Consider the following 20,066-nt stretch of genomic DNA (forward strand, 5'->3'; position numbering starts at 1 on the left):
TAAGGATTTGGGATGGGACGGGGGGAGGGAATAGTGTCCAACCGCTTGGACGGTCGGGGATTGAACGCCGACCTGCATGAAGCGAGACCGTCGATCTACCGTCCAAGGGGGGTAGAAATAGCCTAAGCTACTCTATCCCTTTGAGATGTATTTTTTTTTTACCTTTCTCAATAAACTTACTTGAACTTGAGCTTGATCTACCGTCCACCCCTAGTGGTTAGGAAGTACTGAAGGGAGTGACCTCTAACTCCATAGTTTTGGCATTTGAGAAGGTTATTGTTGTTAAGTGTCAAGCCTTACGTAGGTCTACAAACAGATCTATGGGGTACTCATTTTTGTCAAGAGCTGCATGTATTAGGTTAAGTGAACGCTGCTGCTGCTTCTATTCTAGCAATTAATATTGGCATTTCACAAGGTAGTATACTTGGTCCACTCTTCTTTCTCGTATATATATCAATGATCTTCCAAATACCACACAACATTTGAAGCCAATTCTATTTGCTGCTGATACAACCTTCATCTCACATGCTAACCCACTTTTCTAAATGACACTGTGAATAGTGAACTAAATAAGTTCATCTGCTAACAAACTTACTCTTCAACTTAAATTACAGTACAGTATACTATATTACTATGTCCTGTTTAGGGTCCAAGAAAATGCTATGAAAGTTCAGTTGCTTTTTCCGAATTACACCTTGTATTTCCATTCTGTGAATAAACTATTACTGTATTGTTGCTAGAACTACTGACTCCATAATGTAATAGTCTATACCTGTCATCCTTAAGTATCACCCATTTTTGTATTCATTTGTTATTTTCCTTGAATGTTCTAATTGTGTTAGCTTGCTTCTCTTTTAGTATAGTTTTACCCCCTCACACCCTTAGTTAAGTTTTTCCTATATTTTTAAGTTTTGTCCAAAATGCTTTGCATAATAGTGGCTTTGTTAGTATGTGTAACACCTGTCCCTAAAGTTGTACATTACTCTTATGTTCTTTGTACACACCTTCTTGTGAATAAAAATTATGAATATAATTTTAATATTATTATATTAATATTACTGTAATAATAATAATAATAACAATAATAATAATAATAACAATAATAATAATAATAAGAATTATATTAATAATAATAATAATTATATTAATAATAATAATTATATTATTATTATTATTATTATAAAGGTAAAAATAGCCAACTTGAACACTTCTGATTGAGAAAATCCCTGGGAAGTTAGTTTATAGGAATTTGTGCTTAAAGAAGTGGATGAATCATATTTTGTGGAGCTCAGCAGTGTTCAGTATAAGGTACAGTATATCTGATTAACACAATTATTTAAATGACATGTAGAGTTTATTAAAAATAATAATTCCCTGTATTTTTATGTTAGTCTTTGCAATACCATTGTCAATCATGGCCATCTGATTTTAGGAAAAATGTCCATGCATCTCATTTTATTTAGAGAGTATATAATTAAATATCAGAAAAATTACAGATCCATTGTTTTACAGATTGGGGCCCTATTGAACAGCCTGATGCTGGCCGTGGTGTTGGTGATACTTTCTCTACTGAGCAGCGGAACAAACTCGGTAACCTCACTCGAGCCAAGCCCACGCCCTATCTACAGTGATGATGATGACTATGCTGACCTACAAGAAGAAGCTAAGAATGTGCTTGAGATATTCAGGGAAAACATTGATTTAGGTAGGTTGTAATGTAGGTTCTACTACACTATTTAATGATGCTCTGGGAATCATTTACTGTACCTTGTACTGTTTTCTGATGAAGCTTCATGACAGATAAGCCAAAGTATTGATATTTGCTGCATGTTGGTTCCACTGCTATGCTCAAAAGAGAGAAAAGCCTCAAAACCCACCCGGTTTTCTTCCTGTTGGGGAGTGTTATACATGCTACTATGGTGGTATGTCCACTCACAGGATGAGTGGCGCTGCCCAATAAACTCATCCCTCAGGGCAAAATTTAAATTTAAATTTAAACCCACCTAATGTACTCTCCAAGTTATGTAAACAAATGACTGAATCTATTAAAACTAATGTGTGCTCATGCGCTCTGCCTCCCCCAACTCGTTTGGGGAAGGAGTAAAAAGGCTCAGTGTTCAATGGCCTAAGCCCTCAATTCTTACACTGATGCAGTCACACATATGACTGCCTCTCTGCTATGCATGCTCCAATGCTTTTCAGCTAAATGCTTTGGGGTTTTACCCTTTGCAGCATTCTGTGTACATTGTGGTGTAGCATGAGCCTGGCCTTAGTGTGCTTGGAGCTGCATGTACTTAGGGCTGCCTTCCCTGGATGCTCCTGAGCACTGTCCCTGCACTGTCAGAATTATCTTCTTTGGTATGTTCAGGAGTTCACTTCCATAGAGGTCTTCATTGCTTGAGGTGGCCCTCACCTAGGGCACCATACAACTGCTGCATATTCCAGCTTTGGTCTAACAAAAGTCGTGAACAATTTCTTTAATATTTTGCCATCCATGTATTTATAAGCAATTCTGAAGTTAGAAAGTGTGGCATAGGCCCCCTCACACAATGTTCTTAATGTGATTCTCAGGTGATAGTTTTCTATCTAGAACTACCCCTAGATCTCTCTATCAGACTTCTTTAAAGATTTCTCTCAATTTATAGGTTGTGTGTACACAGGGATGCCTAAAAAATCAGGTGAAGTGGAATGTTGAGCTCAGATGCACATTCTCTCAGAACCCATGGTGAAAATCCATCTGGGCCAACTGCTGTGTTCTTACTTAGCTCCTTGAGCATATTTTCCACTTTGTCTCTAGACACCTCTATGTGCTCTATGTTGTTCTCTGGAATTCTTATTGTGTCTGGTTCTCTGACGATTTCATTTTGTACAAACACACTTTGGAACTTTTCGTTTAATGTTTCACACATTTCCTTTTCATTTTCCGTGAATCTGTTTCCCATTTTCAACCTCTGGATATTATCCTTTACCTGCAATTTGTTGTTTATGAATTTGTGCCCGAGTGGCTGAGTTGTCATGGTCTCTCGATGAGGCATTGGTAATTTTTTTACTTTCCTCTGCTCACAGTTGTCCCTTTGGTCAGGAATATTTTTCTTACTTCATTTTATTGTTGGCTCTCACCACTGGCTGCAGGGTTCGGGAGCTTCATTCTCTTCTCTGGAGGTAAAGGTGCTGTTCTTTTGGCCCTGGTGGGTGGTTTGTTCTCTATAGCATTTTTTTCCTTTCCTGGTGAAAAATGAGTCTGCTGTCTTTAGTGGGGTCCTTTCTTCATTGATGCTTGGTTGGTCTGGTAGGGCTACATCATTTACTTTGTCCGGTGGCTGCTTGTAATCACTGCTTGCATGCCACTGGTTCTGCACCAGCAAATGACATGTAGGTTGATTCTATTTCCTTGATTCTGTTTCAAGGTTTGTATGTGTCAGGTTATTCAGTGTCATCAAAGTTGGCCAGTCTGTAGTCTACTCTCAAGCCCATGATGTTTGTAAATACTGTATGCTGCTTTGGCTACAGTTTTCTCCAACATGTTGTGTGCTAATATTCGGGCTCTGGGATTTTGAAGGTCTAATAGGGTCCTGGCAGCTTAGTATTTGGTCAATGTTCCTGGTCCCTGTCAGTCTTCTGATACACAGTCTTTTCTTTGACCTAGTACCTAACATCTCTCCTCCGTCCTCCTCCCTTGTAAGTCCCTTCCTTTCCTTTTTCTCTTTGGATAGCATCTGTGAGCCACCCAAGGGGCTCCTTCCAGAAAACCAGTGTGCAGTTTAATGGAACCTCTCTTTCTGGTAGAACCCTGGTGTCTTCCTGCCTGCCTTCCTCCATACTTGGTTTGTTAGTTCATCAGTTTGTTGGGCATCCACACTGGACTGACCAGGAAGCTGGCTGTTGGATGGGGCTCTTGAGCCACCTGGTAGGTGTCGGTTGGTAATAATGGGCTTGAGCTAATTTTGAGTGAACCAATTGTTGTGACTGAATCATCTGCACTCTCGTTTAGCTGTTTCAATGCTTTGTTTTTTATGAACCTTGCAGTTATCTGCAAAGCGTCACTGACTTTCTGGTTATTTTCCTTGTGAGGTTGATGATAATTGTCCCCTGCTTCCTGCCTCTCTATGAGAGGGGCCAGGATCCGAGACTCATGAGACTCGGATGTGGGGAACCTCCTCAGCAAGATAGCTTCAGGGAGCCACCGGGGGGACTACCAGAAAGAGGCATTTCATTATGTTCAATGCTGTTTTCTGTTACAAATTATTGCTGCATCTAAATTTATATATAATGAAATTGCAGTAGTGTAAGTAATATACATAGTCTAATCAATAGCTGGATTTTGTTGTGCAAGTTTCATGTCATTTGTGTCTTACCTATATAAGTATTTATCAGAAATAAGAATGTAAGATATTAAATTAACTCTACCGTTTTTAAGATTACTGTATTAAAAATGTGTATTTTTCCAGCAAAAATTGTGATTTACATCTTGTTCGGCACAGCTTTGCTAGTTAGTCATCACATCCTCCATGCTTATCCATGGTGTCAGGCGGGTATGTATCTTTCTGTTTTATTAGTACAGTACTTATTGGAACAACAGTGTTACAAAATTGCAACACTAAAAATTCATAAAAATTTATATTTAAGAATAATATTTACAGTTTTCATAATAGAAGTGTTTAGAATATTGTAAGGTGTGTTGATCATCAAATAAGGTAATTTCCAAAGCCCATTTCAATTGATCATTTAGTGTATGAATTAAGCAGTTATCCCTTTTGCCAAACCTAGAAAATTGTACGAGGCCTCCAAGACTCGCCCTAATTTAACGAAACCTGTGTCCAGAATGTGGCTCTCTCAACAAGGTGATGTGAGCCTGGGGATCTGAAATTGACCCTAAAATTAGCAACCCATCCTTCTGTTTAGATAGTGTTTTTTGTAACTATGTGGAACCTCAGTTGACAAAGGCCCTCTTTACGAATTTTTCGGTTTTAGAGCTCAATTTCTTAGTAAAATATGATTTGGTATTCGAGGCTACCCTCGCTTCTCGAATTTGTTGATGCACATTAAGGTCGACCAAGCACGTGGTTCTGGTGGCACGCATCAGTTTACCAGTGTGTCCCGCCCTAGTGTCGACCGCGCTTCAATTATTTGTGAAGAATTTCATTGCTTTTTGTGCTCTTTTGGGGGGTTTCTTAACATAAAAGTAATTATTATATATCATGCTATGGGTCCCAAGAAACTCAAGAGGTAAAGTTCAATCCTAAGAAAATAGTTGTGAGGATGATGATAGAGAAAAAACAAGAGATCATTCAAAGTGAATGAATGTGATGTCTCGATACAGACAAGTGTTAAAGCATAGGGAAACAACAAGTGTCTTTAGGCAGATTCTTAGTAAGACAAGCAAGCAGTGAGCTACAACCAGGTCCTAGTGGTATGCCTGCAAAACATAAGACAGAGAGCACCCCAGAAATGTCATCACTGCCTAATGTTATAATGGAAGGGGACTTCCCTTCCAAACACTAACACCTCTCCTCCTCCTTCCCCTTCTCACGATCTTCCATACACCAACTAGAGTCCTCAATAAAGGTAAGATATACATACTGTAGTACAAAACATGAGTATAGTACTATTATTTATAAAATATATTTTTAAGTTAATATTTTTGGGTGTGTGGAATGGATTAATTCAATTTCCCCATGGTGTAGTGGTTAAGACGCTCGCCTCGCGTTTCGCGAGCGCTTTGTCCTGGGTTCGTATCCTGGCCGGGGAGGATTTACTGGGCACATATCCTTAAATGTGGCCTCTGTTTAACTCTAGAATAAAATGGGTACTTGGTTGTTAAACAATTTTTTGCGGGGTCGTATTCCAGGGAACATAGGATTAAGGACTTCCCGAAATGCTATGCTTACTAGTGGCTGTACAAGAATGTAAGAACTCTTGTATATATAAATAAATAAATACAAAATAAATAAATAAATTTACATAATTTCTTATGGGAAAATTCGTTTGTTTTCAAATTTTCGGTTGATGAACTATCTCTGGGAACAAATTAAATTTGTAAACGAAGGTACCACTGTATTGACATAATGGAAAATTTGATAGAATTTGGTACTATTCACTATATAGAGACTGGAAAAAAATAAAGCTAAAAAATCAAACTTAAATATTCCTAGGCATATTATAGCACACACATGTACTATATTAGGCCTCAGATAGTATGTACATATTAGGGCTTAAACTTAGATATAAGGATGGGCTTAAACTTAGATATAACCCACCAGAAAAGATACTGTAGGCACAATAAAACAAGTGATATGGTAACCCTAAGATAAATAATGTAAAGATCATAAGTGAAGTAACGAGATGAGATCATGATGTGCCTGACTGAGCGACCTGTCCTCCTACAAAGAACATCGCTTTTTGCTCGTATGTGTTACACAAGGCCAAAAATTGTCGTACTAAAAAACTGGAAGCAGCTTGTGAAAGTGACGTATTTATTGTCTCGTTTTCTGTTTTGGGTCCTCTGGTAGGTTAGGAGAGGCCACTTTAAACTGATTCTCTTCTTGATGTAGGGAAACCTTAGAACAACAAGCTGGACTGAGAACAGATTTTGTCTTTTGTCACTTGTGGTCTTGGACAAGCATTCGGCCCATTCGTATGCAAGGTGTTTATTTGCACACATTGCTCTGACCGGGACCCTCTTGCTGCTGCTTGCTTTCATCTGAGCAGAGTTGGCTACCCCTGGAACAGTTGTATTTGGTACCGCCAAGTTTCCAGTTATAGGAATCTTAGTCCATAAAAATTATCAAGCGAGAGGGGTAATAATAAGCAGTTTTAATAATAAGAGGATTGATTGACTGGGGAAAAACCCCATAGAACTTGTAAACAGCAGTGGAAAACTATCTTAAGTAACCCATGCAAGGAATAGAATAAATGACTTCTGAAACATACCTGAATTTACCTGAGGGCCACTAGCACTAGTGGTCATGACAAGGATAGGAAGTCAGCGGCTTGTCAAAGGTTGCAGACTTCCTTTATTAATGGTTTTGTGAGAGTATCAGTTATTTACCAAACCCTTTGACAACATAATCCATTGTTTCCTTTTATATGTAAAAAGATTAAATAAGAAAATAAATTAATAATTTATATATGTCGGTTTACATTACATAGCACTATTAAGTTATGCCTGAAAGTGTACAAAATTATTGGCATTATAAAACCTACAAATACTGTATCTACTAAGTGACCACTGTACTCAGATTGTCTATATTTTTTAAATATAATATTACTATTATAAGACAAAAGTTATTGAGTTAGCAATTTCACTAGACAATTGAAGGTTGAAGTGGGACTCAGAATCTTGAGCCGACTCCCTGCACTGATATGGGGTTGGTGTAGCTTATACAGTAATTAGATAGGAAGCTCTTTAGGGAGCATTATTCTAATGTTGGAGAGGATAACTTAAGAACCAATCTAAGATTATCCTTCAATTGATTCTACTTAACAATATACAGTATTAATATACTAATGTTAAAGCATTATACATAGTAAGTTTACTTTTAGAATAGCTATATGCAGTCTTATAATATTTTAAATATGGATGATCCTTTTGTTACAGAACCGTCGAGGTCTCCTTGTACCATTCATTATACATGACATGATCAACGTGATAATCTTCTTTGGTTTTGCTGTTGTGGTTCTTGTTGTATTTGGAACTCACACTGTGATCATTTCTTCAGCTATCAGTATTTTTGCAGCAATCTTAATTCAAATTTATTTTTTGTTGGTGGTGATCTCTCAGTATCAAGCTCTCGGACTCCTTCGGATGCATGAAGAAATAAGCATGAAATAATGTGCATAAAACTTTAATAATCACTCATTTGTATCTTGGTTTATTGCAGGTCTCTGTCAAGTAAAAAAAATTGTAATATTGTATTTGTATTATAAGGAAAGTTTATACGTAATATTAAAAGCAAAAGTTATCAGTTACACTCCACTCAGCACATTAGGGAGCCTCATCTTGATTTGGTGTCTAGTTTATGCTAATACAGTATACATAAATGAGTTATAAAGTATACATTTTCTTTTAGTTGTATTTATAGAAATATAGCCAAGTCTCTCATAATGTATAGTTTATTTAAATTTGTTGTTAAAACTACTATTCCTTGAGGAATTAAATGATGCATGTTTAATTTGTTATATTGTAGTAGATTTTCACTTTGTAATAGTAATGCAGTACTATATTATATTTTAGTACCGTAATTATATTTTATTACTGTGTATTTAATGTCATTACTTGGTACAAAGAACATATATTTTCACTAAAATATATTTAAGGATTTATTTTGTAGAGGTGATCAGAATTTTATGGTCATTCACCTGCCATATTATTCAGGCCCTCAATAAATATGTTATTAAAAAGCTAACATTTGTAAAAACAAGTAGTATTTAAATTTCTCTTTTATAATGCACTACCTTCTTACATGTACATTTTAGTGACATGTTTGTTAAGGGATATGCACATTACAGTATCCACTCAATTTAACGGCCTCTTTTATACCGATCTGCCGGTATTAACAACCGGTTTGGGAGACCGGTATCTGGAGCCTGCTATACCGGTCTGCGGTCGATATTACCGACGGTCTGTCGGTATTGGGTTTGTTGTGGCATCAGCGTCCCCTCACATGGCGACCAGGCCACCGACCTGGATCGTCCAGAGTCATATATTACATCTTAATTTTCTTTTAAAATGATTCACTTTAATGAAGAAAATTGTAAATTATTATTAATAAAATATTTTGAAACAGTTTTTATTAAGCAAAAGTCTGTTTTCTTATTAAATACCTTTTATAGTGGAGGGGACCTAAACATTACCTCTAATGCGTCATGTGTGATTTCCTCTGAGGCTAAGGGTCCCCCCTTCTTCCAGCCAGAGGTGGTACTCCTTTCCTGTATTATCCATGTACTGTATATGAATTTTAATAATGAAAAGGTATAATTTGATGGTGAATCAGTTCTCAAATTTATTATAACAATAATATTAGAGATAAACATAGTATGTGGGCAATTATAAATGGAGGTAATATTATACATTTTGTTCGAGAAGACAAATTTAACTGATATTTAAAGCTATAAACATATGGCAGTGATTTTTACAAAAATTATTAAAAATATTCATACATAACCCAAGAAATGCTACAAAAATCTATCATTAATGGTCAATGCCTTATTAAAACATAAAAATGAATGAGCTGTTCTGTGAAGTATTGAAATGATTTTAAATGCATCATATGAGATGGCCATATATAATACAACTACAGCCCAGCAAGTACAAGATACAATAGAGTATTAGTATTATAAGATAGGCTATTATAAAATTCACTAACACATTTTCTACTGAAATCATTGCTCATTATTGACATAATTAATTGGCATCATGATATAATTAGCAAATGTGTGTAGAAAAAACATGAAGCCTAAAAACAGAAGACATCAACACATTCTTACTCGGTACATACCTTTATTTTTGTCATATTCCCAGACACGGTAACTTGTCTGTAGTGTAAAATTAAACAAATGATAAATTTCTGTACAAAGTACTGTACTGTATTCAGCTTTATTCATAAATGTTTTGTCATAACTTTGCACAAGTTTCTTTTTTTTTGGGGAAAAATTAACCCAAGATTTGGCACACAGATGCATTGTCACTTGAAAAAAAAAGCAGTTTTTATTATTTTTATATTGATCTAAGTTTATGAATCGTGTAAGATTAAAAATTATGTTATAAGAGTTTTATACTGCAGGCGAATTTTCTCCAGAAATGCTTAACTGTTTATTAAACTGTTGGACCACAACATATTTATGTATATTATTCTTTAAGCTCAAATCTTTCATAAGATATCATTTTGCTGAGCAAATCTGTCATTACCATAAAATTAAGAACATTACCATAAAATCAAGAATATATGCAAATAAGAAATAGCTTGAAAGCCCACCTAAAACTTGAGGCAAATGTCGGCATGTGGCAGATATGACTGACCTCGGCTGTCTTTGCTCACTGCATGCAGCACCCAGTATGGTTACCATATGTCTAATTTCACCCCACACTCCAAATTTTGAGTCTTTAAATTGCTATTTGGAAGGAATTTATATAGGAATATCTATTAATGCTCAGGACATTGCCATTACTACAGTATTTATCCACCCTCCAACAGAAGAGTTATGTGGAAAGTTATGATTATTTTTCCAAGGTGCAACATCTATCACTTCACTCACTGGAGGGTCAATATGCATGGAAATATTTCCTCAAGAGATCCTTATTTGATATTATACTTTGAAACTCTAAAATAAAGGCATTAATAATTTACAAACGTTTTTGCTGATAAAAATATGATCTACAGAGAAGCATTCATGTGCAGTATGCATAGATACAAAATAAGAAACCTAACTAAAGACCTGGAGAAGGGAAAGTAATTGTACATATAGAAAGAGGCAGTTGAAATGTAATACAGTAATTATTTGAGTAACAGTAACTTTTGAGACATCACTTTTTTTTTTTCTTATAGGTACTCTATAAAAACATAGTGCATAGCATATACACAAAGTAAAAGAATACAAGTTGACATACTGATGCAAACACCTCCACCTTGTAGAGTGCTGTTTTGCTTGACACAGTGCATGTGATTAATGGGTTTATTAAAAAAATATATAAATATGTACTATAAGCAATGTCATCAAACCTTATGGAATATTTCTTATTGTTTATAAATAAAATACCTGTACTATTATTATTATTATTACAGTAGCTCTAAGAGACAGGACACTATACATAATGCAATCAGCCACCAATTAAATTATCTACTTGGCAATTGCCACTGCATAATATTTTCACCACCGTACTTCTACATAAACTATTGATTTCAAGAGATTCTCTTGTTTAAACATATGGTAAAATAAAAGGAGGTAATCTTTATAGAATGTACATACAGTGTCTGTATGTATAACCTCGGTACTCAAGTTGGTTCTAGAAGGCCATTCGAGTGTCACTCTTGAGTACTGATTAATTTTTCCATAAGGAATAATGTATATTGGATTTATTCATTCCAGATCACAAAATATACACATTTGAATACAATAAAATAAACGAAAATATATTCTTACATTACCTGCACTTAGGAGAGAAGATGGCATATGTAGGTGGTGAAGAAGAATAGAGATTTAATGGTTCGGAAGGGAAGTCCCATAGCATAAAAACTTCAGGTAATTGTGCTGTTTTTTTTCTTTCCCTCTTGAGCCTCACTGGATGCTTTTCTTACAAGAAACTTGTCCAATGATATTTGTAGCAAGAACACACACACTGGCACCACTTTCATAGTTTGGTATGAGTTTTTTGTTCATCTGTCATGGTTCTAATTAATTCTCTTTTCATTTGGCTCTTGTCACTAACCACCTTGGATGTCATAGTGACTTATTTATGTTAAGAATATAAAAAAAATATCCAAGAAAACACAAAAATTTACAGAGAAGTTTAGTGTGGTATGCACTGAATGATAGCTACTGGGAAACCGACTCGTCCATTGTGTCTGTGTGTGTGTGTGTTTGAGTGCTGAACAAATGGTCAACTACCGAGCATGAAAACGGCGCTCGAGCCAAATTTTTTGAGTTGGGAGCTATTCTAGTCCCGAGGTACCTGTATGTGTGGAATTACCTAAGTGTAATTAAGGGGTGAGAGCTACACTCGTGGTATCCCGTCTTCCCAGTACTCTTTGTTGTATAATGAAATCACTGAAAGTTTTGGCCTCAAAAACCTTTGTTCCGGGACCTTTGGCCTTGGTCCCGGAACTAGGAGGTATGAGCTACGAGGAAAGACTAAGGGAGCTGAACCTCGCATACATGGGAAACAGAAGTGGAGACATGATAACCACGTACAAAATTCTCGGGGGAATTGACAGGGTGGACAAAGACAAACTCTTTAGCATGGGTGGAACACGAACAAGGGAACACAGGTGGAAATTTAGTACCAAGATGAGCCACAAGAACATTAGAAAGAATTTGTTCAGTGTCAGAGTAGTTAACAAATGGAATGCATTAAGTAGAGATGTGGTGGAGGCTGACTCCATACACAGTTTCAAATGTAGATATGATAGAGCCCAATAGGCTCAGGAATCTGTATACCAGTTGATTGACAGTTGATAGGCGGGACCAAAGAGCCAGAGCTCAACCATCGCAAACAAAATTAGGCGAGTACAGCTTGAGATGCTCGGGAATCTGTACACAAGTAGATTGATGGTTGAGAGGCGGGACCAAAGAGTCGAAACCCAACCCCCGCAAGCACAACTAGGCGAGTACACACTCACACACTCTCAGGAACTATTTCACACACAATTATGGCTTTGAAGTTTACAGTATAATGAACTTATGATGACACTATATTTTTAATACAAAAATTTACCAACTACTACAATTATTCATTCATTACTTTTAAAATTGTTCAGTATTTATTGTAAATTAAGCATCAGAAAAGTGGATTTTGATGGGAAATGTTTGTATGCAACATTTTGAGACTCATTACATTTCACAATTACTTTTTACATTTTGTTTGGATGTATTAAGTGTTGCTGACATTGCTTTGAAATCTAAATTATGCTTGAGATATTTAAACCAGATCTACAAATAATTAATCCAATTTATACCCCTTTACTGTAGCCACTAAGATACTGTATATCTTGGAATACATCCTCTATTATTGCATCGCCAACATTAAATGAAATAGTTTGCAGCACACACAAACACACAACCAAGTCATGGTTTCCCTGTTGTCGTGACAGAAAGCCTGCATGTAGGCTTATTGAAGGGTCCCTGGGCCAACTACTGACCTTCCTCTGGGTGCAACCCACAATAGTTGCATAACTCCCAGGTACCTGTACATACATACTGCTAGGTGAACTCGACATCAGGTCAAAGGAAATGTGCCGAACTGTCTGTCCTGCCCAGGAACTGAATTGTGGAAACAACTATCAACACACACATGCAATATCATCATAATGAGTTTAATGTGTAATTAATGCATATCCAATGTGGCTAACATGGGATGCTTTCGATATCTGAACTGAAACATCTATAACAAAGAGAACTTTCATCACATAAAATGGGAAAATATGTATCGACTTATACAGTATGCCTAGATTAGACTTATATAACACGCCTACACTAGGAATACGAAAATTCACAGTTGGTTGTTTTAAATATTTACAAAATTTTGACTCTTCTTGCGTATTAAGATGATATAATTGGACAAAACTTAACATTTAGATGTTCAAGACTAGAACACCACACTTTACATGCATATACAGTAGTATATTTAAAGAAGTTCTGTTGTTGTAAATTTTCACACAGTTGTTCTAATCAGAAATGCATCACTAGAATTTTATAATTTGTTGTTTTCATGTGCCATTTTTTTGAATCACACATGCCAGAAATTCAGATTTTTTCTTAACGAATGTCACTCATCATTATCTGTGAGCAAGCACAGCCAGGAGATGGTGTGCAGGAGTTTGCTGTTGAGCAATCACTCACGAACATGTACTGTATTAACAATAGCACGTGATAAATCGCCGAGATATACAGTAATTTCAAAGTTTTCGGCACATGGACACAGGTACCACCACTCGGCATCAACGTCGGTAATACATGGCGGTTTTACATAAATTTTACCATCATCTTCTAGCAATATGCAGCTCAAGTTACTTGTCTGTTAATCACAGTGCTGTGACATCACACACATTTTCCCCATCAGTAGTGTAATCAGCTGAGCTCAACAGGGATATCTGCCCGTCCTCGTTGGTCGCTCGCCGTGATGAAGGAGACTGAGAGCAAAAATAGGAACTCATGTTGGGGAATGCATACAGCATTTACAGGATGCAAAATAAGATACATGTTTAACAGCTGGTACTACATTTAGTATGCAAATCTAAACTGTCTAAATCAATGCTCACTTGTTACTAAATGATGAAATAGAGCATTCTATGTTTCAAATATCTAAAGTATAACATTCAATAGTGTGCAATTTGAGAAATTTATTTAGTTAAATGTGTGGAAACATCACTATGCTCAAATATAACCACATGTTTGTGAACAAATGAATCATTAAACTTATGTCGAGAGTTTATAATCTCATTACCATGATCCAAGGTCAGCCTAGCCTTGGCTCTTTTAAACATCTTTTGGAGACAGCCTAGATACTGGTGTTATCTCTGAAATACAGTACTGAAAATGGCAGAGATTGTGCCACTTCACAAAGGAGGTAGTAAAGCTTGTGCAAAAAATTGTAGAACAATAGTTCTAACATTGCACATCATAAAAAGTTTTGAAAGAGTGCTAAGACGATCACAAAACACATGGAATCACAGTGTCTACATAACCCTGAGCATCACAGGTTCAGAACAGGGGTGCTCCTGCCTCTCACAATTGCTACATCACTATGACATGGCCTTAGATGCCATGCAAGACAAACAAACACTGATGTAATATATACAGATTCTACAAAAGCATTACACAAATGTGACCAAGGTGTTATTGCACACAAAATGCATGCAAAAGGAATTACTGGCAAAGTAGGGAGATGGATCTTCAACTTCCTAACAAACAGAACCCAGGGTGTAATAGTCAACACTATAACTTTTGAATCATCCACCATGAAAAGCTCAATACCTCAAGGTACCATATTTGTTCCGCTACTCTTCCTCGTCCTCATATCAGACAGACAATACAGTACAAACATGTTCTGTATCATCCTTTGCAAATGATACTAGAATTTTCATAAGAGTAGACAATATAGAGGATACAGCAAACCTCCAATCTGATGTTAATCAAGTCTTTCAATGGGCCACAGAAAATAACATGATGTTTAATCAGGACAAGTTCCAATTACTGTATTACTCTATAGAAAAAACTCAAACATCAAAGCAGAAACCACATACAAAATGCAGTCAAATCACACTATTGAAAGAAAAATCAATGTAAAAGATTTAGGAGTAATCATGTCAGAAGACCTCACTTTTAAAGTACACAACAAAGTATACGTCACAACTGCAAGAAAAACGACAGGTTGGATAATAAGAACCTTCCAAACAAGAGATGCCATACCATTGATGATACTTTTTAAGACATTAGTGCTCTCTAAGAGTGGAATACTGCTACATACTAGCCCCATTCAAAGCTGGAGAAATTGCTGACCTAGAGAGCATGCAAAGATGTTTTACTGCTAGAATCCACTTGATAAAACATCTAAATTTTTGGGACCCCCTAAAAATGTTAAATCTGTATTCCCTAGAGTGCAGGTAGAAGAGAGACATAATAATTTAAACTTGAAAAATATTAGAAATAATGGGTTCTAATTCTGCACACACAAATAACACCACACGAGATCAGAATGCATGGCAGGAAGTGCTAAATAGCCCCACTGAAAAGCAGAGGTGCAATAAATATGCTGAGAGAACTTTATCAACATCAAAGGCCCAAGACTTTTCAACATTCTTCCCCCTACATACTCGGGGCATACTTGGCTGACCTCTCACAACATTCAAAAGAGAACTCGACAAGCACCTTCAAGTATCAAAGTCAGAGTAAACAAAGTAGTCTGCATTGTTTTGCCGACTTTCTGGATGCTTTCCTAGAGGGACGGCGGAGTGTTTCCTACTCTCTGTGCCTGTGTATGGAGGCCAGGTTCTGGCTCTGGTCCCTGGTAGGCTAAATAGAACTAATGCGACCTAGTAGTTAGGAATCATCTCAGCGAGATAGCTTCAGGGAGCCAAAAGGGGCTCCCATGGGAAAGGAACAGAAATTAAAATACTCACTCCATTCACCTGAATGCATAAAAAGATAAGTAATAAATACATAAAATATACTGGAAAATTGTCATTTGCTAAATTTCCTAAAATTATACATACATACATACTATTATATTATATATATATTATATATATATATACACACACACACATTACATACATACAGTATATATATATGCACATTACTTCAACCAGTGTTCAACAGAACACAAGCTCAAGTCACGTCATTGCCTCAAAATGATTTTCATTGATATATAATGCCAATGATACTTTTTTAAGATATTAGTGTTCTCTAGAGTGGAATATTATTGCACACTAACAGCCCCATTCAAAGCTGGATAAATTGCTGACCTGGAGAGCATGCAAAGAGCCTTTACCCCTAGAATACACTCAATAAAACATCTAAATTATTGGGACCACCTACAAATTTTAAATCTGTATTCCCTGGAGTACATGCAGGAGAGATTAATAAATTATTAGAATACTACACTTGGAAAATATTAGAAGGACCAAAATATTATACAAGTTATTCACTGGAATCTGACATGCTATATTTTTTATAATTAAAATATTATTACGCAGCAAATAAGTTACAAAGTATAAAGTACTAAGAGAAACACTAAACGTTAGACACGGATCAGTACAAAGACTCAAAGTTAAGGATAAGGAGAGGGCAGGTGATCATGACTGTGGTTGGAAGAGAGGATGTAGTCCTTCACCCAGCCAGGCTGAGCTAGCTGTATATGATGACAAATGGGCACAAAACCAAAGTGACAGTGTATTGACGAGTGTTTAAAATGCTGGGGCAATTTCTCGGCTCCCTAGAAGCAACGTCAGAAGCTTAAATTGATTCTACACAAATGCAAGAAGCCTAGCAAATGAATGTGATGCACTGTGTTCATACACTGAGGCTGAGAATCTTGTCATCATTGGCATCAGTGAAACATGGGGACAAGAGGACATTATAGAAGGGGAATTACTCCCAGAAGGAAAGCTTCCAAGATACCATCCAACATTCAGAAAGGACAGGCCAACAAGAGCATAGGGAGGGGGGGGAGGGGGGGAGGAATAATGCTGTATGTGAAAGAGAACCTGGATGCAACCAATAATGAGGAATTGAATGCCATAGGATCATCAGAATCTGTATGTTGCAATATACCTCAGAATGGTAGCAAACTGACAGTGGGAGTATGCTACAGGGTAGACTCAGCAGCAGCAGAGGAAGTTGATGATCTGTAAAATGTGATCAATCCAGCAGTGGAAACCCAAGCCCTTGTGATGGGCTTGGGCTCTTTAATCACGAGACAATAGACTGGGTGAATCTAACATCACAAGCTGATGGGGAACAATTTCTTGACCTGGTGCAGGATCTCCCCCTCCCCTCCACCCCTCCACACAGCATATGACAGCCCACACCCAAGGGACCAACATTCTAGCTCTTAGTGTTTATACAGTATTAGTGTGTTTAGACAATATCCCAATACTCTCACAAATATTTGAAGCAGGTGAAGAGAATGAATTAAGGGATGTCCTCATAACATGCTATATAATCAGAAATGGCACTGACAAAGATTCAAAAGCCCCAGGTGTGGACAGATTTCATTCCTGTCATTAAGGAATTGGCAGATGAACTATGTCTACCACTGAAACAACACTTTCAGAAAATCTCTGGACCAAGGAATTGTTTCCCCCTAGATTGAATAAATGTTACCCCTATTTATAAAATACGCAGAAAGAGCACAGCAGAAAACCACCATCAGATCAGTTTGACCTCGCATGTCTATATCTGCAAGCAAATGGATTGAATCCTAAGAGAGGGAAGCATTCATCATCGCACCATGAATAATGTAGTAATTAAACGCAACATGATCAAGCTTTACAAACTTGTTATATTTTTGGAAACGGTAACAAGCTATACGTAACAAAGGATTTGCAGTAGATGTAGCATACATGAACTTTACTAAAGTTTTTAATAAAGTACCACATGAGAGACTGGCAAGGAAAGGGAAAGCACATGGAATAAATAGTAGAATTCTAGAATAGATAAAACATTGGTTAAAATAAAGAAAGCAAAGAGGTATGAATCTGACTAGAGAAATATGGTTAGTTGGGTGCTACAAAGTTTCATTTTGGGGCCAATCCTTTTTTGTCATATACATCAAGGACATGATAAGAATATTACAAACTACATTATCAAATTTGCAGTGGACACTAAAATTTATGGGAAAGTAGTAAGAAGTGATAATGATATCAAGGTCTTACAAAGAAAACTCCACGAACTCCACAAATGGTAGGAAGAATGGCAATGATTTTTAATATTGAAAAATGCAAGACTGTGGAATATAACAGTGCACATCACAATGAAAGGAAAGTGACAACAATGTCGACAAAATATTCACCCCATTATAATAAGCCTTAATAAATGAATTATTATGATTTGCTGATGTAAGACTGAACTGTGGTTGTTTTCTTAAAACAAAAATGTCTTGTTATTAATTACTTCAAATCATCTTAAGATACAGTAGCCCCTGTAAAAATGATTTTATTAATTTTTATAATGGGGTGAATAATTAGACACCCTGTATATTTGATATTTATAAGAATTGTATCATTTTACCAAACATTTGAAATTTTTCAGATGAACCTTTTTTTTAAGAGGATTAGATTGTTTTCTTGATTGTGTTTAAATGAGTCTTTTTAATGTGTATATTGTGTGTATGTGTGTGTAATTATCGAAGTGTAGTGCAGGATGTGCAGGATGAAAGCTACGCTCATGGTGTCCCATTTTCCCAGCACTCTGTTATAAAACACTTTGAAACTAAAGCTGTACTGCAGTTTTGGCCTCCACCACCTTCTCACTTAACTTGTTCCAATCTTCTACCACTTGCAAAAAAACACTTTCTATTATTATTTTTGACACCTTTGTTTCCTTAGCTGGAATCTGTGTTCTCTTGTTCTTGAAGTTGCTGGTTTGAAGAATTCCTCTTTGTCAATTTGGTAGATTCCTGTTATTATCTTTTAAGTGGTGATCATATTACCCCTTTTTCTTCTATCTTCTAGCTTTGGCACATTTAATGCTTCTAACCTCTCCTCGTCACTCTTGTTTTTCAGTTCTGGAAAATATGTATTCACCTAGTTGTGCTTGTGGAGGTTGAGCTTTGGCTCTTTGGTCCCGACTCTCAAACGTCAATCTACTGGTCTACAGAATGCCAAGCTTCTCGAGCTCTATCATATCTACATTTGAAACTGCGTATGGAGTCAGCCTCCACCACATCACTTCTTAGTGCATTCCATTTACTAACTACTCTGACAGTGAAAAGGTTCTGTCTAATGTCTCTGTGGCTCATTTGGGTACTCAGCTTCCACCTGTGTCCCCTTGTGCATGTACCACCCATGTTAAATAATCCATCCTTGTCTACCCTGTCAATTCCCGTGAGAATTTTAAATGTGGTGATCATGTCTCCCTGAACTCTTCTGTCTTCCAGCAAGGAGAGGTGCAGTTCATGCAGCCTTTTCTCATAACTCATGCCTGTTAGTTCTGAAACTAGCCTGGTGGCATACCTCTGAATTTTTTCCAGCTTTGTCTTGTGCTTGACAAGGTATGGGCTCCATGCTAGGGCTGCATACTCCAGGATTGGCTTAACATATGTGGTATACAAGGTTCTGAAGTTCTGTTTTGTGTTGGTTCTGTGTGTGCGAGTGTGTTGTATATTGTATATTTATTTCAGTGTGTGAACACAAGCTTACCATCCTTCTCATCACACTTGGGTCCAAGCCAGCCTGGGGTGCAGGAACAGTGGCCTGTGGCTGGATGACAGGTTCCTCCATTGTGACACTCGCACACCTGTTCACACCCTCGGCCATACCTGCCCGTTCCACATGCTGGAAAAATTAACACATTATATGCCAATAGCTTATCCAGCCAACATATATTTCCTATTACCTGAATAAACATTTGATACAACCTCATGATAAACCCATCACTGCTACACAGATTACACATTTGCTTGTCAAATGGTGACTTCACCTTCAAAAGAACAATGAGTTAAACTTTTTCCAAAGGAGACAAGTGCATCTGTACTAACAACACTACAAACCAGACATGACGGAGGAGATCTCATCAAGATACAGCTGTATTAATATAGACTACTTCTCTAAAAAGTCTACTGTAACTCCCCCTTGTGTGAGTTACAAATGATTTATACCCAAAAGAATATAAATACAGTACAGGGAATCAGC

At 36.7% G+C, this 20,066-nt stretch overlaps 1 protein-coding gene and 1 non-coding gene across 2 annotated transcripts in view; one reads left to right on the forward strand and one right to left on the reverse strand.

Annotated features, from left to right (window-relative positions):
• Positions 1-8,802, forward strand: part of LOC123764771 (uncharacterized) — a 28,630-nt gene extending 19,828 nt beyond the window's left edge. Inside the window, exons 3-5 of the transcript XR_011222346.1 lie at positions 1,513-1,705; positions 4,449-4,532; positions 7,598-8,802. This is a non-coding gene — a transcript (uncharacterized protein). The remainder of the gene's footprint in view (positions 1-1,512; positions 1,706-4,448; positions 4,533-7,597) is intronic.
• Positions 8,803-8,989: 187 nt separating this feature from the next.
• Positions 8,990-20,066, reverse strand: part of LOC123764772 (multiple epidermal growth factor-like domains protein 6) — a 242,118-nt gene continuing 231,041 nt past the window's right edge. Inside the window, 2 exon segments of the mRNA XM_069302606.1 lie at positions 8,990-13,844; positions 19,575-19,709. Of these exon segments, the coding sequence (XP_069158707.1) occupies positions 13,783-13,844; positions 19,575-19,709 (197 nt within the window). The 3' untranslated portion in view covers positions 8,990-13,782.

This window comes from Procambarus clarkii, chromosome 48 (genome assembly GCF_040958095.1).
Source record: "Procambarus clarkii isolate CNS0578487 chromosome 48, FALCON_Pclarkii_2.0, whole genome shotgun sequence".
Classification (NCBI taxonomy): domain Eukaryota; kingdom Metazoa; phylum Arthropoda; class Malacostraca; order Decapoda; family Cambaridae; genus Procambarus; species Procambarus clarkii.